General features: G+C 42.8%; 2 protein-coding genes across 13 annotated transcripts in view; one reads left to right on the top strand and one right to left on the bottom strand.

The window, feature by feature from the left end:
* SPECC1 (sperm antigen with calponin homology and coiled-coil domains 1) overlaps positions 1-13,751 on the bottom strand; it is a 317,948-nt gene extending 304,197 nt beyond the window's left edge. For all 12 annotated transcript variants that reach the window (XR_012425372.1, XR_012425373.1, XM_074018821.1 and 9 more), the window contains exon 1: positions 13,686-13,751. The gene's annotated coding sequence lies outside the window, so the exon portion shown is untranslated. The remainder of the gene's footprint in view (positions 1-13,685) is intronic.
* LOC141408764 (uncharacterized) lies at positions 13,002-15,065 on the top strand. Its single transcript, XM_074018833.1, has one exon. It carries the CDS (start codon positions 13,122-13,124, stop codon positions 13,836-13,838), a length of 717 nt encoding a protein of 238 aa, XP_073874934.1. The 5' UTR covers positions 13,002-13,121; the 3' UTR covers positions 13,839-15,065.
* The last annotated feature ends 4,997 nt before the right edge of the window (positions 15,066-20,062 follow it).

Here is a 20,062-nt window from a genome sequence, read left to right as displayed (position 1 = left end):
CGTGTCCTGGCCTGCCATCCTCTTTAGTAACTGCCTGCTCCCTCATCTGTCTCCCCACCCAGACATTAAGCTGAATAGACTGGATTTGTGTCTTGTCCATCACTATAATCTCAGCACCTAGTACCTAGTAGGTACTTACCATGTATTCATTAGCAGAATGTTATGTATAACCTTGCACCCTAAAAACAAGAGAAGGAAGACAAAATTAAGTCTAAGACTATGGTTTAGAACATGGATCAGCAAACTACAGTCTGCAGTCCAAATCCAGACCAAATGAAGAGACCATATTCATTTACATATCGCCTATGGCAGCTTTCACACTACAGGAGCAGAGCTGAGTAGTTCCAAGGGAACGAACAGCCCTGCAAAGCCTAAAATATTTACTCTATAGCTCTTCACAGAAAAAGTTTTCAGATCCCTCATTTAGAACTCTTGCTCACATGCAATTTCACTAACCTTTTTTTTGTTTGTTTTTTGTTTTTTGTTTTTTTGGCAAAAAGGAATGAGCTGATCCAGAAAAGGTTGAAAAGAATGAATAATTACTGCTGAAAGAGGGTGCATACAGTCCATCAGTATTCTATTGCCATGCTAACACCCATCCAATAGTGTCATGAGACGCAGCAGCCACTACTGTGTTCTCAACATCGAGTCCATCCACCCCATAACCATATCCAAGCAATCTTGGGAACATCATCACCATGCTTGTTTATCCTCAAGGTATTGCCTCACATACAGCAGCAGCTGGTCATAAAGTCAAATGACACTAGTGACCAGGAGGTCAAGAGAATGAGTGAGGACAGGTGGGTAGGCAGCCCAGGCCCTAGCAACAGCAGGAACTCATCCCTCAGTCTCCCTAGCCAGGACTGAAATACCTTTAACTTTTTCAAGAGAGACTAGGAATCTGGATTTTTATGTGAAATATCTTGATACTAGATGTTGTCAACAGACATGTCAAAAGGTAAAACTAGAGAAGTTCATGAGGCAGATTGACTATTCAGGTTATAGAATTAAGGATTTTTATCCAACACAGGTACCAACCAAAAAGCTGACGTGTAACATGTCGGGAGAAACTACGTGCACCATCAAAACATCAACAAGGGGCTAATGTCTAAAACAGTCTAATTCCAGTTGAAACATGGGGAAAGGACATGAACAGGCAACTTATGTCAATGGAAACTCAAAAAGATAGCAAGCATATATAAAGGCAATCTCAAGTTCATTAGTAATCAAAGAGATGCAAATAAAAAGAGGGAAACTGCTGCCAGGCACCGTGGCTCACGCCTGTAATCTCAGCACTTTGGGAGGCCAAGGCAGGCGGATCACAAGGTCAGAAGATCGAGACCATTCTGGCTAACACAGTGAAACCCCGTCTCTATTAAAAATACAAAAAATTAGCCGGGCGTGGTGGCAGGTGCCTGTAGTTCTAGCAACTCAGGAAGCTGAGGCAGGAGAATGGCGTTAACCCAAGAGGCAGAGCTTGCAGTAAGCCGAGATCACGCCACTGCATTCTAGCCTGGGCGTCAGAGCGAGACTCTGTCTCAAAAAATAATAAATAAATAAATAAATATAATAAATAAATAAATAAATAAATAGAGGGAGACTGCTAAAGTCTAGAAAGCTGAATGATACCAAGTGCATGCGAAGATCGGGGCCTTGGGAATCCTTGTGTGCTGCGGGGGAAGGTAGTGGTGCAGCCACCCTTGAGAGCAATCTGGCAGTACTTGGTCATATTAAGTACAGGCACACACCACGACCAGGCAGTCCTATTCCTGGGTCTAAATCCCAAAGGATCCTCACACAAGTCCATAAGGAAATATGTACTAGAGGTTCATTCAGCATTACTGCGAGTGGGAATCAACCTGGGTGTCCATCTCCAGGAGACGAGATGGGCAAAATGTGGTGGACACTAAGACCAGAGTCAACAAGTAACAGGGATGGATGGTGAGTGACAATGCTAAGATACAGAAAAAAGGCTAGAACATGACACCATTCATGTAAATTAAAAACATATGCACACAGGCCGGGCGTGGTGGCCCACACCTGTAATCCCAGCACTTTGGGAGGCCAAGGCGGGTGGATCATGAGGTCAGGAGTTCAAGACCAGCCTGACCAATATGGTGAAACCCCGTCTCTACTAAAAATACAAAAATTAGCTGGGTGTGGTGGCAGGTGCCTGTAATCTTAGCTACTCGGGAGGCTGAGGCAGGAGAATCGCTTGAACCTGGGCAGCAGAGGTTGCAGTGAGCCAAGGTCACGCCACTGTACTCAAGCCTGGGTGACAGAGTGAGACTCTGTCTTAAAAAAAAAAAAAATATATATATATATATGCACACAAAACAGTATACACATGACCCCTGAATAGCACAGGTTTGAACTGCCTGTGTCCAATTATATGTGAATTTTCTTACACTTCTGTTACCCCTGAGACAGCAAGACCAACCCCTCTTCTTCTTCCTCCCCCTCAGCCTACTCAACATAAAGATGACAAGGATGAAGACCTTTATGATAATCCAATTCCAAGGAACTAATGAAAAGTACATTTTCTCTTCCTGATGATTTTCTTAATAAGATTTTTCTTATCTCTAGCTTACATTATTGTAAGAATATGGTATATAATACACATCACACACAAAATAAATGTTAATTGGCTGTTTATGCTATGGATAAGGCTTCCAGTCAAAGTAGGCTGTCAGTAGTTAAGTTTTGGGAGAGTCAAAGTTTATACACAGATTTTCAACTGTGCAGGGAGCCAGTTCCCCTAACCCCCTCATTGTTCACGGGTCAACTATATATACACAAAAGCATTATATGAACCTCATTAGAATAGTCGTCTATGGGGAGAAGAGAATGAGAGTGGGATAAAATGGAATGAGTAAAATGAACCAACAAATGCATGAACAAGCAAAACAACAGAGGGCCTTGCATGGGCCAGTGATGATAAAGGGCTAAGAATGAGAATATAATTAATTCAATTTCTCACACCTAAGGTCTAAAACCAAGGAAAGGGAGGGCTGGGCACAGTGGCTCACGCCTGTAATCCCAGCACTTTGGGAGGCCGAGGCAGGCAGATCACGAGGTTAGGAGTTCAAGACCAGCCTGGTCAACACAGTGAAACCCAGTCTCTACAAAAAATACAAAAATTACCCAGGTGTGGTGACACATGCCTGTAGTCCCAGCTACTCAGGAAGCTGAGGCAGGAGAATTGCTTGAACCCGGGAGGCGGAGGTTGTAGGGAGCCAAGATCACACCATAGCACTCCAGCCTGGGTGATAGAGTGTGACTCCGTCTCAAAAAAAAAAAAAAAAAAAAAAGTTAAAGGGAGGAAACTAGATACAGGCTGACTAGATACAGCCTTTAGAAAAGATGATTTGACAATCTAAGCCCACACTCAGGTTGAATGAAATTGAAAAGCCTTTCAAACTAAAACATTTAATTACACCATCTGCTGCAGACAGAACTCAGACAACTCAAGCAGGTAATGTCAGCTTGGTGTTTTATATCACCACCCTCAACACCCTCAACACAGAATAAAAATCAGCTGCATGTGAAGCAGTGACTAGAATGAAGAAGAGGCTGCTTCCTACTTCCTTCTAGCGGTTCTTTCCAAAAGCATTAATAAGCACCAACTCTATGCATGTCGCCCTGCAGGGAGGCATGGGGTATATAACTATGACTTACTGTTCATTCCTCAAGGAATTCCCAATCTTGTGGAAGATTATACATAATGAGACAACAAAAACTATCCAATAAAACTGCAGAAGAGAAGCTAGTGATGAACGGCCCTGTGAGCAGAGCCGATGGCAGTTTGGGGAAGAGAGACCAACACCGACTGTGGTGATCAGGGTGGCTCTGTGGGAAAGCTAGAAGGGAAGTGACAGATCTCTGTGCTGGATGATGGGCCACTACCATTTGTAAGTGGCTAATTAAAGACCAGTTAAGAGAAAAAGAATTTTGAATGGTTGACTAGTCCCTCTGTGCTCTGTCACTGACACCCTCTCAAGGCTGCTGAGCATGTGCCATGCTATGGCTTTATCCAACATCAGGAAATGTTCTCCACTGACAGTTCCACCTGAACACAAATGTGTTCTTTCTTCAGAGAGGGTGAAAAATTCATGACCATCTGGCTGGGAGAAGTGATTTCTAGGTACAGCGTCCATCCTTTTCTGAGGAACACAAGAGGAAAATATTGCAGAAAAGAGTTAACATAGCAGGCCTAAGACTGCTTTTTTGAAAGAAAGAAGGAGAGAGAGAGAGAGAGAAAGAAAGGGTCTTGCTATAAAAGAAAGAAAGAAAGAAAGAAAGAAAGAAAGAAAGAAAGAAAGAAAGAAAGAAAGAAAGAAAGAAAGAAAGAGAGAGAGAAAGAAAGAGAGAGAGAGAGAGAGAAAGAAAGAAAGAAAGAAAGAAGAAAGAAAGAAAGAAAGAAAAAGAAAGAAAGAGAAAGAGAGAAAGAGAGAAAGAGAGAAAGAAAAGAAAAGGAAGGAAGGAAGGGAAGGGAAGGGAAAGGAAAGGAAGGAAGGGAGAGGAAAGGAAGGAAGGGAAAGGAAAGGAAAGGAAGGAGGGAAGGAGGGAAGGAAGGAAGGAGGGAGGGAGGGAGGGAGGGAGGAAGGGAAAGGAAAGGAAAGGAAGGAGGGATAGAAGGAAGAAAGGAAGGAAGGAAGGGTCTTGCTGTGTTGGCCAGGCTGGTCTCAAATTCCTGGCTTCAAGAGATCCTCCTACCTTGGCCTCCCACAGTGTTGGGATTATAGACACGAGCCATTGTGCCTAGCCCAAGACTGTTATTCTTAAAAAGTCTCATAAAAAGCATGGTTAACCTTTGGCTGGCATCCAGGAACTTAGATTTCAGAAGGGTTCCCACCATCCAAGCTGGAAAGAGGGACTCACTGTGCCTAAGTTATTGTGTGGTTTATGCTGAACTCCTGCTTTTCTTCAGGGAGCGTGGAATGTGGTATTTGCTGGGCAGAGGGGGCTGGCATGACCAGCCCTCCAAAAAAATCCTGGGTGTTGGGTCTCTAGTGAGTTTCCCTGGTAGACAGCATTTCACATGCGTTGTCACAGCTCCTTCCTGGGGGAGTTAGGCACATCCTGTGTGACTGCACTGGGAGAGGATGCTTGGGAGCTTGTGCCTGGCTTCCTTTGGACTTGACCCCATGCACCTTTCCCTTGCCTTTCCCTTTGCTGATTGTGCTTTGTATCCTTTCACTGTAATAAATTACAGCCATGCGTATACCACATGCTGAGTCTTCCAAGTGAACCACCAGATCTGAGCGTGTTCCTGGGGGCCCCCAACACAGAAATAAATTATAAAAGAAAGGACTGAGCATGGTGGCCCATGCCGGTGCTTTGGGAGGCCGAGGCAGGAGGACCACGTAACCCCAAAAGTTCAAAGTTACAGTGAGCTATGATTGTGCCAGTGCACTCCAGCCTGGGAGACACAGCAAGACCCTGTCTCCAAAATAATAAACTAAACACATACTTCTGCCTTCCAAGTGTCTTAAAATTCAATGGAATGGTAGAAATATTTTTAAAACACTAAATCAAAAGAAACCTGGAAAACAAGAGTGAGTGCCAATGGCCAACTAAAATGTCTAGGAAATTTCTGAAAAGTAAAAAGTACTCAGAACCAGATTACCTAAGCAAACCACAGCCCAATACAAGCTTGGGAGGAGGCTGTCATGCAGAGGGAAATGGTAACAGGTTTCTGGGAACAGGCTTCTAACAGCAGATAGAATGAAGAGCAGAGATGGACTCTGACAAGGTGATTAACTGGGGAACTGTAGTCAGAATGGCCAGGACTGTTGGACCCTTCCCCTCAACACACCCTCTCATATGGAATACACACGCCACTCAGCAGCATACCACAGCTCTTCCACAATCACAAGAGGCAGGCTACGGCTAGTAAGACAGACGGAAAAACAGGAATTCTCAAACTTCGAAGATGAACACATAAAGAATCACCAAGTTTTTATTCAATATCATGAAGCAGGGACACGGAATCAACAGCAGAACACATACCCAAGTGAAGATAATGACTAGAGCACACAGAATAAATTATTAGATATTCTTGGGAAGATCTGAGGGGACATTATATCTACGAAGAGCAAGCAGTTGGTATGTGACAATCTCTACGATACACCGTGAAATAAAAATACAGGGCGAAGGGCAGAGAGAGGATAATGCTACTCTTTGTGCAGAAAAGGAGAAATGGAGAATCTGATTCATATTTGCTTGTATTTGCATGAAGAAACTTTGGAAGCTACATAAGAAACTAATAACAACGGTTACCTGCTTGTAAGGCAAGAGAAGTAAGAGGATAGGAATGGTAGGGACACCTTTCATTTATGCCTTTTTAATACAGTCTGGTTTTGAACACTGATTATCTTACCTATTTCCTTTTTTTTTTATTTTTTTATTTTTTTGAGATGGAATTTCTGTCGCCCAGGTTGGAGTGCAGTGGCACAATCTCGGCTCACTGCAAGCTCCGCCTCCTGGGTTCACACCATTCTCCTGCCTCGGCCTCCTGAGTAGCTGGGACTACAGGCGCCCACTACCAAGTCTGGCTGCTTTTTTTTGTATTTTTTTCAGTAGAGATGGAGTTTCACCGCGTTAGCCAGGATGGTCTCAATCTCCTGACCTCGTGATCCGCCCACCTCAGCCTCCCAAAGTGCTGGGATTACAGACATGAGCCACCATGCCTGGCTTATCTTACCTATTTCAAAAGTTAAATTTTAAAAAGTAGAGACCCAGAAACTTAAAAATATAATAATCAATATTTTAAAACACTCAAGAGATGGGCTAAAGAGTTGACTGAACAAATCTAAATATTAGATTGGTGACCTGCAAAATCAGCCCAAGGAACATACCAGAATATGGCCTATAAAGATAAAGAGACAGAGCATTTCAGCTGGGCACAGTGGCATGGCAGGGGAATCACCTGAGTCCAAGAGTTCCAGGTCACAGTGAGCTGCACCATTACACTCCAGGCCTGGGCAACAGAGCAATACCCTGTCTCAAAAAAAATTTAAATTAAAAAAGACAGAACATTTGAGAGAAAAAGAAATGATTATTTCAGGAAACATGAAAGATAAATCAAGATATTCTAATTCCCAAGTAAGAATAATTCCAGAAGCAGAAAATAGAATGGAGACAAGGAAACACTCAAAACTTCTCCAGCACCACAGAAATGTGTATTAATCTTTAGAATGAAAGGGACTACCAAATGCTGATCAGGAAGAACAAAAAATACCACTCTTAAGCCGGTGTGGTGCCCAGGCACGTGGCTCACGCCTGTAATCCCAACACTCTGGGAGGCCAAGGCAGGCAGATCACCTGAGGTCAGGAGTTTGAGATCAGTCTGGCCAACATGGTGAAACCCCGTCTCTACTAAAAATACAAACGTTAGCTGAGTGTGGTGGCACACACCTGTAATCCCAGCTACTTGGGAGGCTGAGGCAGGAGAATTGCTTGAATCCAGAAGGTGGAGGTTGTAGTGAGCTGAGATCATGCCACACTCCAGCCTGAGTGACAGAGCGAGACTCCATCTCAAAAAAAAAAATCCACTCCTAGACAAATAGTAAATTTTAGAACACCAAGGAGAAAGAAAAAAAATTGTAAAGCTTCAGAGAAAATAAACAGATTAACTACAAAGAAACAAGAGTCAGATTGCATGTACTTCTTCCTAGATACCAGCAGATAACAAAGCAATATCTTCAAAATTCAGGAGGTTTTAACATAGAATCCTATACCCAGTCAAGAATATTCACATGGAAAAGCAAAATAAAAAACATTTTTTAAACATGCAAGGGTTCAGAAAGTTTACCACTCACAGAATCCCTGAAAACAAAACAAAATAATCACTTAAGGACTCACTAAGCAAAACAAATGAGATAAAAGCACCAATGATGTACAAATAAACAGAAAAATTTGCAATTTACCTAAATAACTGTTAATGCATAATGTATGAAAACCCAAAAATTTAATATGGGACAGAAATAAAATCATAAGATTCTTTTTTGCTTTACTCATGGAGAGTTCACATAAACAGATTATCTTTTAACAGCAAGAGAAAAAAATGTTTAGATATGTGTGAAAAACTAAGGGTACCAAAACAGTGCCAATTCATTTATCATCAGGAAAATCCAAATTAAAACCACAATATCCACCAGAATAACTAAAAGGGAAAAGACAGAAATTACCAAGAGCTGGCAAGAATGTGGAGCAACCACATATATTTCTGGGGTAAATAAGTTGGTGCAACTACTACTGAAAATTATTTGCTAGTATCTACTAAAACTGAGCATATGCACAGACTACGACCAAGCAGTTCCACTCCCAGATACACACTCAACAGAAATGCATATACTCACTCAACAAAAGACATGTACTAGAGTGTTCATGCACTTACTATTCATAATAGTCAAAAACTGCAACCAACCAACTGCCGATCAAAGTCAAATGTATATCTACATTAGGGATACATACAATGGCATATACACAGCAATGAGAATGAAATGAACCAGCCGGGCACAGTGGCTCATGCCTGTAATCTCAGCACTTTGGGAGGCTAAGGAGGGCAGATCACTCTAGGTCAGAAATTTGAGACTAGCCTGGCCAACATGGTTAAACTCCGTCTCCACTAAAAATACAAAAATTAGCCAGGCATAGTGGTTGTAGGCCTGTAATCCCAGCTACTCAGGAAGCTGAGATGGCAGAATTGTTTGAACCTAAAAGCCGGAGGTCGCAGTAAGCCGAGTTCGAACCACTGCACTCCAGCCTGGGCAATAGAGTGAGACTCTGTCTCAAAAAAAGAAATCAAAAACACAAAAGAAGATGGCAGGAATAAACCGCAAAATATCAGTAATCAAAATAAATATAAATGGGCTAAAGCCACCTATTAAAAGACAAAGATTTCACACCCATAAGGATAGCTACTATCAAAAAAAGAGAGAGAGGCCGGGCGCGGTGGCTCAAGCCTGTAATCCCAGCACTTTGGGAGGCCGAGACGGGCGGATCACGACGTCAGGAGATCGAGACCATCCTGGCTAACACGGTGAAACCCCGTCTCTACTAAAAAATACAAAAAACTAGCCGGGCGAGGTGGCGGGCGCCTGTAGTCCCAGCTACTCAGGAGGCTGAGACAGGAGAATGGCCCCAACCCGGGAGGCGGAGTTTGCAGTGAGCTGAGATCCGGCCACTGCACTCCAGCCTGGGCGACAGAGCGAGACTCCGTCTCAAAAAAAAAAAAAAAAAAAAAAAAAAGAGAGAGAGAATAACAGATGTTAGCAAGGATGTATAGAAACTGGAATTCTCATGCATTGCTGGTGAGAATATAAAATGGTTCAGCCTCTGTGGAAAACAGTATGCTGGGTCATCAAAAACTTAAAAATAGAAGTACTACTTGATCCAACAATTCTACTTCTGGGTATATACTCAAATAATTAAAAGCAGGGTCTTGAAGAGATATTTGTACACCCATGATCATGGCAGCCTTATTCATAATAGCTATGATGTGGAACCAACACAAATATCCATTGACAAATATATAAATAAGCAAAATGCGGTGTGTACATTCAATAGAATATTAATTAGCAATAAAAATGAAGAAAATTCTGACACATGCTACAACATGAATGAACCTTGAGGACATTATGTTAAACGAAATAAGTCAGTAATAAAAAGACAAATACTATATGAGGTACTATATTAGATACTCATGCAAGGTACCTAAAATAGGCAAATTCATAGAGACAAAAAGCAGAATGGTGGTTGCCAGGGGCTGGGGTAATGGATACAGAGCTTCAATTTTGTAAGATGAAAAAATTCTGGAGATTAGTTGCACAACAATGTACACACACTTAACAATGGTGAACAGTATACTTAAAAGTGATAAATGGTAAAAAATAATAATAATAATAAATAAATTTTATGTTATTTTACCACAATATTTATTAAAAGACAAAGATTAAGTAATTAAACAAAATCCAACTATAAGCTAATGGTAAGAGTAATAATTAAAGAAGACACAGAAAATCGAAAATAAGTGAATAGAAAAAGATATTCCATATAAATGCTAACAAAAAGCAAGTATAGCAATATAAAGAGAATGAACAGCAAAAATAATAAGATGGCTCATCTATTCCCAAAAGGTACAATTCCCCAAGAAGATATAAGAATTGTGAACCTTTAAGCATATAAGACAGCTTCAAAAATACATTTAAAGAAAGAAATATATATTAAACATAGAAATAGAACAAAAACCCCTACAAGAATCATAATGGGAGTCTTCAAAACAACTCTCCGAATCAACAGGTCAAACAGAGAAAAAAAATAAGTTAAGGATGCAGAAAACCTGAATTATAATCAATAAACTTGAGATTAATATAGAACTGTATACCCAATATACTAAGAGTTCAGGGAACAGTCGTGACTGACAGTGGACGGCAAATTAATTTATTTGTAATCTTTGTTTTTCTTTCAGCACTGTGGCAGAATAGAGATCCCAAAACCTTCCAGCTACAAAACATCTTTTTTAAGTGCTAGAAAAAAATATAAAAATAACTCTGAAATCAATAGAAGAAACATGGTGAAACCAAAATTCTCAACACAGGGAGAATAAAGGCATTTTCAGATATTACAAAAACAGAGAATTGATCATCACTGTAGTAATTTCTTTTTTTTTTTTTTTTTTTTTTTTTTTTGAGACGGGGTCTCACGCTGTTGCCCAGGCTGGAGTGCAGTGGCGCAATCTCGGCTCACTGCAAGCTCCGCCTCCTGGGTTCACGCCAGCCTCCTGAGTAGCTAGGACTGCAGGCGCCCGCCACCGCGCCCGGCTAATTTTTTGTATTTTTAGTAGAGACGGGGTTTCACTGTGGTCTCGATCTCCTGACCTTGTGATCCGCCCGCCTCGGCCTCCCAAAGTGCTGGGATTACAGGCTTGAGCCACCGCGCCCGGCCCACTGTAGTAATTTCTAAAGAATGTACTTGAGGGAGAAGGAAAATGTTCCAAAGAAAATCATCTGTGATACAAGAAGGAATGCAAAGTGAAGAAATGGTAAACAGGTAGATAAAGCTAAAAAATGTTGACCCAGAAAATAACAAAAACAATAGCAATAATGTCTCGTTGGAAGGCTTAAAGTAAAAATACAACTAAGGCCAAATGTGAGGTAAGTGGAATGAAAGAATTAGAAGTCCTTGCCTTGCTCACAGGACTGATTAAATAAATGAGCCAAGTTTTCCATCCAAACAGCTAAAACTTGAACAAAATAAGCTCAAAATAAGTAGAAAGATAAAAAACAGAAATTCATGACATAGAAAAATAAAAAATCAATAGAATTAATCAATAAATCCTGGTTAATAAAAGCTGGTTCTTTGAAATGATTAATAAAATAATCATTAAGCAAGTCTGATCAATAAAAAAGAGAAAAGGTACCAAAAAAAGTACTGTATCAGAAAGAGAACATACAGGTACATACAGATACGTAACAGTCTGTTTTCTTACATAGAATACTATATACAACATTAGGCTAGCATATATTAAAATTCAATAATGTTAACGATTTTCTAGGAAAATAGAAAATATTAAATTGAAGAAACAGAAAAACTGAGAAAAATGAATGATCATGAAAAAAATGAAAAGGTAATTAAATACTGATATTAACTTCCTAAAAAAACACCAGCAGCAGCCCAGGCAGTCTGTAGTCAAGTTCTGCCAAACTTGAGGGAACAGATAATTCTTCTATTCCAGAGCATAGAAAATGATGGTAAGTTTCCCAATTTAATCAGAGAGAACAGCCTAATCCTAATTATGAACAGATAAAAATGGGGTACACTATGCCAATCTCAGATACCAAAATCCTAAATAAGATGCTAGCTTATTGATGTGAACAATCCAAAAGTGCATTTTAAATTAGCCCAGGGAGAGAGAGAAAATCTAGCAACGTGACCGCTTACGTTAACAATTTTAAGACGAAAATCTACATGATCAATGCATGCTACACAAAAGCATTTGGGCAAAAAAAAAAAAAAAAAAAAAAAACCCACCCCTGACTTTTTAAACTCTTAGTAATTAGGCATAAACGGAAATGTACTTAATGTGATAGAATACACTCGGTGAAGATACAGAGGGAATGCGTCCTAAAACTAGGCCCGAGACAAAGATTCCTATTTAACCTTAATAGTCAACGCTGCAGCGAGAGTAATCTCTGGAAGACAAGACAAACATGAGAGACGTCTGTTGTTCAACAGACAAGAAGATCACCTACTTGGAAGAGGCAAACGAATCAACTGAAAAACTATTAAAACTGAGACAGGGTTTAGTATGGAGGCTCAGCTTCAGCTGTAGTTTGGGCTACCAAATTCAACTCGCTTGCTTGGAGAGTTAATCCTGCAAAGCTAATTTCTGTTGAGGTATTAGGATTGGCAAGCCTTGCTCCTCCCTCCTCCCTCGTCCCCCATCTTCAACACTGAAATAACACGGTGTTTGAAACTGGATTAAAACTGCAACAGGGTTTAGTATGCAGGCTCAGCTTCAGCTGTAGTTTGGGCTACCAAATTCAACTCGCTTGCTTGGAGAGTTAATCCTGCAAAGCTAATTTCTGTTGAGGTATTAGGATTGACAAGCCTTTGCTCCTCCCTCCTCCCCCGTCTTCAACACTGAAATAACACGGTGTTTGAAACTGGATAACAGAATCTTCCAAAAACAAAAATTGCCCTGAAGGGCTGACTTGTGCCCCTACGCAAAAAAACACTTTATCTGCTGCCTGCAGCTCCTACGGTTGCTGGTGGATAAGCCTGTCAACCAGCTCGGCGTAATTCTTCCTGCAGAGGGCAAGGAAGAGCACCTTCACGGGAAGATTTTTTTCCGAACTGTATGCCGCTTATTACATAAACTTACGTGCTGGCAAATGGTGCTCCAGCAAAATAAGATATTCAGAGTCAAACTTCCTTAGAAAAAAAAAAAAAAAAAAAAAGCACGCACATAACACTAATTTCCTTGCACGGACATTGGGGAAGGAGGTCGTTACTGCCGCGCGCCCGCAGGTCCGCACCACTGGGAAACCCACGGGCACCGCGCGCTCCCCCGGGTCCGCCAGGTGCACTACACCGGGCGCCCCACCTGACCCGGGATGCGCAGCCCTAGACCTTCCCCGGTCACCCAGGCCAGGAAGGGGTGGGAGAGCGGTGGACGCCGAGGGCCAAGGGCTTCTCGGTCCTCTGCACCACGCAGCACCCCCAAGGCAGCACCAGGGAGGGTGCGGGAGGCTCCCGAGACCCAGGAGCCGGGGCCGGGCGTGCCCGCGCACCTGTCCCACCGCCGCAAGGGCTGGGGTCGCCTCCAGGGCCGCAGCTGTCGGGAGCCACTTGGCCCTCAGTCCCGGGTCCCTGCGACAACCCTCGGGCCCGGAGGGGAGGCGGCGGCCACCTGCCGCGGCCACCTGCAGCACCGGTCCCACTGCTCCGGGCCGAGCAGGACAGGGCAGGACGTCCCTCCTGGGCTGAGGACAGGGACACGCGCCGAGGGGACCGGGGCCCCCGCGGCGAAGACGCAGCGCGCCTTCCCAGAAAGGCAGTCCCGTGCCTCCGCGACGGACTGCCGGACCCCCGCGCTCGCCCACCCACCCCTGCAGACCGCGCAGCTGAGGCGCAAAGAGCCGGCCGGCGGGCGGGCTGGCGGCGCGGCTCCTACTCACCGGCCCCGCTGGCTCAGCGCCGCCGCAGCCCGCAGCCGCCGCGGCTCCCGGCGCTCACTGATGCTCAGGAGAGGGACCCGCGCTCCGCCGGCGCCTCCCGCCAGCGCCGCCAGGGGGCGAGCGCGACCGCGCGGGGCTCGCTGGGAGATGTAGTCCCCGAACCTCCGCCTGTGCTGTCCTCCTTCAGCCCGCGGCCGGGGGCCCCTCTCTACCGGCGCTCCCTGTCTCATCTCCCTATCTGCTCATCCTCTGTTTGCAGATAATCTATGTTGGGGCGCCCCAGGCCAGATCTGGGCCCCATTTCCGCACTCGAGACCGGCGGTTTTCTAAGGGTGGTGCCCGGACCAGCAGCTTCAGTCTCATCTGCGAACTCGAGAAAATGCAGGTTCTCCGTCCCACCGAGGCTATTCGGTTTTTCCTGCACTAAAACTATGAAGGTGGGGCCCAGCAGTCCGCATTCTTGCAAGCCCTTCAAGTGATTCTGAGGCGTCCTCCAGTTTGAGAGCTATGCTCACGGCCTCCCCTGCGCCCCTCCCGTCATGCCTGTGGCGCTAGCCGCACACGGACACCGCATTCTGCCGGGCCCGCCCCCCCGCGCCGCTGCACCCTCACCGCCCAGTGCCTCCTCCAGGATGCCGTGGAGGCGCCTGGAACTCGGGAAGGTGAATATCCCACTCAGTATCTTCCCTACCCTCACGCTGAGGCACATGGCCAGGGGTTGGAAAGAGTCACTGTGTTTCTTGACATGGAAGTGGCCTAAGACCTTAGTGAAAGCTTCAGGAGTGGAATGACAGGACCTTCGGTCATATTTGAGGGCGTGAGGATCAAAGGAGGAGGATGGAAAGGATCCAGGGAAAATAACCAACACCGGCAAGTCGCGGTGCCCAGGTAGAGGGGCGAGCCCAGACTAGTGGTTCTCGACCAGGGCCCATGTTGCCCTTCCTCGCCGCCCCGCGAACATTTGGGGAGGTCTGGAGACATTTTTGGTTGTCATGATGCGGGAGATGCTACTGTTACCTAAGTGGGTAGACACGAGGGTGCTCCTCAACATCCTACCTGAAGGACAAGACTGTCCCACAAGGAAGAATGATCCGGCCCCAAATAAGAAGCCCTTGGCTGGTCAGCAACAACCCTTTTGTTCTGAGAAGACAGGAGGAAAGAATAAAAGAAGAGGGGTGAAGCTTTGGTTTGGTAGAGGAAACTTGAAGACATTTTCACTGGAAAGGAAGAGAGGAAGAGAAGGAAGATATCTGTAAGGACGAGCAAACCGAGTGACAGCGGATTTCCTCATACTGAAGTAATGAGTCCTAGTTATAACAAATTCCTAATAAAAAATCCAGTTTATCCCTGCAATAAACTTGTCATATTTTTTAAAATACACTGCTTGATTCTGTTTGCTAATATTTTATTTATAAGCTTTGCATTGATATTCAAAAATGAGATGGGCAATAATTTTCTTTTGGAATGTCTAATGTTGTTTGGTTTTAGAATCAATGTTATGCTCACATCATAAAAAATTTGGGACCGAGGCAGGAGGAGCTCTTGAAGCCAAAAGTTCAAGACCAGTCTAGGAAACATAGTGAGACCCCATCTCTACAAAAAAAGAAAAAAAGAAAAAAAATTGGACTCATTTCCTTTTTCCTTTTACTCTGAAGAATTTAAGGAGCATTAAAATCATCTATTCTTTGAGGTTTGATCACTTCTCAGTTGAAAATGTCCCTCCCAGCCTGATACTTTCTTTGGGGAGAGTAAATCTTTTAAGGCTAGAAATGTTTCCTTTGTGGCAGTTTTATCATTTACATTTTTAAAATTCTTCTAGAGTTAATTTTGATAAAGCATGTATTTCTTAAAACAAATTATCCTTTTTTTCCAGATTTTCAAGTGTATGTGCATAAAGTTGAGGAAAGTAGTCTTTTGTGAACCTTTTAACTTCTCCCAAATATCTTTTTTGTGTTTTTGCTTTCTTTATTTTGTTAACTTTTACAATTATATTTTTTTTCAAAGAACCAGCTCTTAGGTTTATGTTTTTAGTTATACTGGAGCTTTTTTCTTCTTCTTTTTAAAATATTTTTTCTCCTTTGCTTTTTCTTTTTTTCCTCTCTTTTTAGCCTAACTGGAAGCCCACCTACTATTTTTGTTGTTGTTGTTCCCTGTTAAAAGAAAAACTTAAGACACAGTTTGAGCATAGAATGATTTGATTCCTAAATCTGGTAGCTGCCCTGAGCAGAATAGGTTAAAAGTGACTCTAGCACTGTCATGTGGTCAGAGAGGATTTATGGAATGATTAAGAGCGACTCCAGCACTGCCACGTCGTCAGGGAGGATTTATGGACAGAAAAAAAGAAAGTACGTACAGAAAATGGAAGTGAGGTGCAGAAACAGCCAGATGGGTTACAGCTCAGCTTTTGCCTTATTTGAACAGGGTTTGAACAGTTGATGCCTGTGATTGGCTGAAACTTGGTGATTGACAGAAGAGTAGGTTACAGTCTGTTTGCAAGTTTATTTACAGTTCACTCTGTATGGAGGAACCTATAGGCTGAACTTAAAATATGTATGAAGGCAGCTTTAGGCTAAACTTAATATTTCTTTTTTTTTTTTTTTTTTTTTTTTTTTTTTGAGATGGAGTCTCGCTGTGTCTCCCAGGCTGGAGTGCAGTGGCGGGATCTCGGCTCACTGCAAGCTCTGCCTCCCAGGTTCCCGCCATTCTCCTGCCTCAGCCTCCCGAGTAGCTGGGACTACAGGGGCCCGCCACCTCGCCCGGCTAGTTTTTTGTAATTTTTAGTAGAGACGGGGTTTCACCGGGTTAGCCAGGATGGTCTCGATCTCCTGACCTCGTGATCCGCCCGTCTCGGCCTCCCAAAGTGCTGGGATTACAGGCTTGAGCCACCGCGCCCGGCTTAAACTTAATATTTCTAATTATTAATTTCTGTTTTTGTGTTTATTCCTTTTTTCAGCGTATTTCACGGTATTCCTTTCTTTCAGGGTATTTTTTTTTTCTAACTTCTTGAATTTTTTGGTAAATGTAAGTATTTAAGGCTGAATTCTAAATTAAAAAATTAGCTGGGCATTGCAGTGCACACCTGTAATCCCAGCCACTCAGGGCTGAGGCGGGAGGATCGCTTGAGTACAGGAGATTGTGGCTGCAGGGAACCGAGATCCTGCCAGTGCACTCTAGCCAGGACAACAGAGGGAAGCCCTGTCTCAAAAAAAAAGCAAGAGGTGGGGGCTAACTTAGCATTTAGATGTAGATTAGATATGTACTGCTTAAGATATAGCTCGTAATTTCTGACGTAAAGCATTTTCACTATTTTTATTTTACAGATATTCTAAAATGTTGGTTTTGTCTTAATGTAGTTTTAAAATTTGAAGTGGAAGTATGAGAGTTTTATTTATTTATTTATTTATTTTATTTTATTTTATTTTATTTTATTTTATTTTTTCCCCCAAGACGGAGTCTTGCTTTGTCACCCAGGCTGGAGTATGGTGGCGGCTCAGTCTCGGCTCACTGCAACCTCCGCCTCCCAGGTTCAAGCGATTCTCCTGCCTCAGCCTCCTGAGTAGCTGGGATTACAGGCACGCGCCACCACACCCGGCTGATTTTTGTACTCTTAGTAGAGATGGGGTTTCACCACATTGGCCAGGCTGATCTCAAACTCCTAACCTCGTTATCTGCCCATCTCAGCCTCCCAAGATGCTGGGATTACAGGTATGAGACACTGCACCTGGCCCAAAGTTTTAAAATATCCAGGTGGTAGAGGCTTTTGTTATTAATTTTTAGTTTTATTTCGTTGTGATCAGAGATCAGTGTTTTCTGTACCGTACCTTTTTTTTTTTTTCCCCCCAAGAGATAGGGTCTTGCTCTGTTACCCAGGCTGAGGTGCAGTGGCACAATTATAGCTAATTGCAGCCTCAACCTCCTGGGCCCAAGTGATTCTCCTGCCTCAGCCTTCCAAGCAGCTGGGACTACAGGTGTGAATCACCATGTATGGCTAATTTTTTTTATTTTTGTAAATTTTTTGTAGAGATGGTATCTCACTATGTAACCCAGGCTGGTCTTCAACTTCTGACCTCAAGTGATCCTCCCAATGTGGCCTCCCAAAGCACTGGCATTACACGAATGAGCCACTGTGCCTAGCCTGTAAACACCTTTTACTTTCGAAATACTTGAGTTTTCTTTGCGGCATAAAATGGGGTCAATTTTTGCGAATGTTTGATGTGCACTCAAGGGTAATGTGTACTCTTTGTTTTCAACATACAGATTTTGATATGTATCAATGAGATATAATTTGTCAATTATATTATTTATGTCTTCTGTGACCTTAGACATATTTTGATCTAACATAATCCATAATCTGAAAAAGGTAAATTAGAATCTTTTGTTACTATTGTGTTTTTATTTCTCTGCTTTATAAATAGTACCATGTTTCTTCTGCATAAACATTTCTCTGCTTTATAAATAGTACCATGTTACTTGTGCATAAATATTCATTCATCTTATATTCTTGGGAATTCTCCCATTTCATCACAAAATGACCTTCTTTGTCTCATTTAATGTATTCAACCTTTGCCCTGAATTTAACTTTGTCTGATATTATGACAACCCTGCTGAATTTTGTTTGCTACCCCAATAAACCTTTGCTGTTTTCATCTTTTCTGAACCCTTTAAATCCCTTGAATTAGAGCACTAAGTTTTGCTTTGTGATTAAATCTGAAAATCTTTATCTTGCCATAGAAGAGTTGAGCCCTATTCATGTGAATGCTATATTATGCTGTTTCATACCCCTTTTGGTCCTTTTTTCACTCTTTCATTGCATATTTTGTGTTTATTGTGTTTTGTGTTTCTTCTGATAATTTGGAAGGTTTATATTTTTATTCAAGGAGTTGCCTTTATAATCATACTCTGCAATACGCATAGTCCTCAGTTTCTTCAGACTGTCTGTTAGCTACCTATTCTGAATAAAGATGACATTGTACTTTCCCTCTTTTTTCTTTACCCCTGTTCTTCTCCTCACCTAATGTAAATGATTTTATCCTTCTTTAGTATTTGCTTTTTTCATTAACTACATTTATAAATATTTATCACTTGATTTTTAAATCAGCTTTGAATGAGATATTTGGATTCCTAGATATAAAAGATGTTAACTATACCATTTCCACGTTAGTGGGTTTATAAAATCATACATTCTGCTGTGTAACCATAATCCCACATTTGTTTTAGTTCTACTCCTACAGTTAAACAGATTCAGAATTACTATTAACAGTTATTTTGCCATAGTTTTTTCCCCAACCCATTTTGTGGTAAGTTATGATCCTGCTTTAGTTTCTTCAAGAATAATTTACAGGCCGGGCACGGTGGCTCAAGCCTGTAATCCCAGCACTTTGGGAGGCCGAGACGGGCGGATCACGAGGTCAGGAGATCGAGACCATCCTGGCTAACACGGTGAAACCCCGTCTCTACTAAAAAATACAAAAAGCTAGCCAGGCGAGGTGGTGGGCGCCTGTAGTCCCAGCTACTCGGGAGGCTGAGGCAGGAGAATGGAGTAAACCCAGGAGGCAGAGCTTACAGTGAGCTGAGATCCGGCCACTGCACTCCAGCCCGGGCAACAGAGTGAGACTCCGTCTCAAAAAAAAAAAAAAAAAAAGAATAATTTATAGAGCAGAGTGTGGTGGCTCACGCTTGTAATCCCAGCACTTTGGGAGACAAGAGGTAGAAGGATTGCTTGAAGCCAACAGTTCAAGACCACCCTGAGCAACATAGCAAGTCCTCATCTCTACAAAAAATTTTAAAATTTAGCCAGATGTAGTGGCATGTGCCTATAGTCCCAGCTACTCAGGAGGCTGAGGCAGAAGGATTGCTAGAGCCCAGAAGTTTGAGGCTGCATTGAGCTCTGATTGTGCCACTGCACTCCAGTCTGGGCAACAAAGTGAGACCTTCTCTCTTTAAAATAATAATAATAATTTATGAAAATTATATCACCTGAGTTTTTCATGTTTAAAAATATTTGTTACCTTTATCCTGTAAAAGTTTGAGTATACATTTCTTGGGTAATACTTTATTTCTTGAAGAATGTAAGTATTGTCTTCTAAAATTGAGTGTTGTTGTAATGAAATCAGAAGTCAACCTGGTTTATTTCTCCTTAGAAGTGAAGTAATTGCTGGGCGCGGTGGCTCACGCCCGTAATCCCAGCACTTTGGGAGGCCGAGGTGGGCGGATCACGAGATCAGGAGATCGAGACCATCCTGGCAAACACGGTGAAACCTTGTCTCTACTAAAAGTACAAAAAATTAGCCGGCCATGGTGGCGGGCGTCTGTAGTCCCAGCTACTCGGGAGACTGAGGCAGGAGAACGGCGCGAACGCGGGAGGCGGAGCTTGCAGT

The sequence above is a fragment of the Macaca fascicularis genome, chromosome 16, assembly GCF_037993035.2.
Source record: "Macaca fascicularis isolate 582-1 chromosome 16, T2T-MFA8v1.1".
NCBI classification, from domain to species: domain Eukaryota; kingdom Metazoa; phylum Chordata; class Mammalia; order Primates; family Cercopithecidae; genus Macaca; species Macaca fascicularis.
This window is presented reverse-complemented; position numbering and strand designations above follow the sequence as displayed.

Coding starts and splice junctions, on each gene's coding strand:
- LOC141408764 (XM_074018833.1), top strand. CDS start 13,122: ATGCGCAGCCCTAGACCTTCCCCGGTCACCCAGGCCAGGAAGGGGTGG.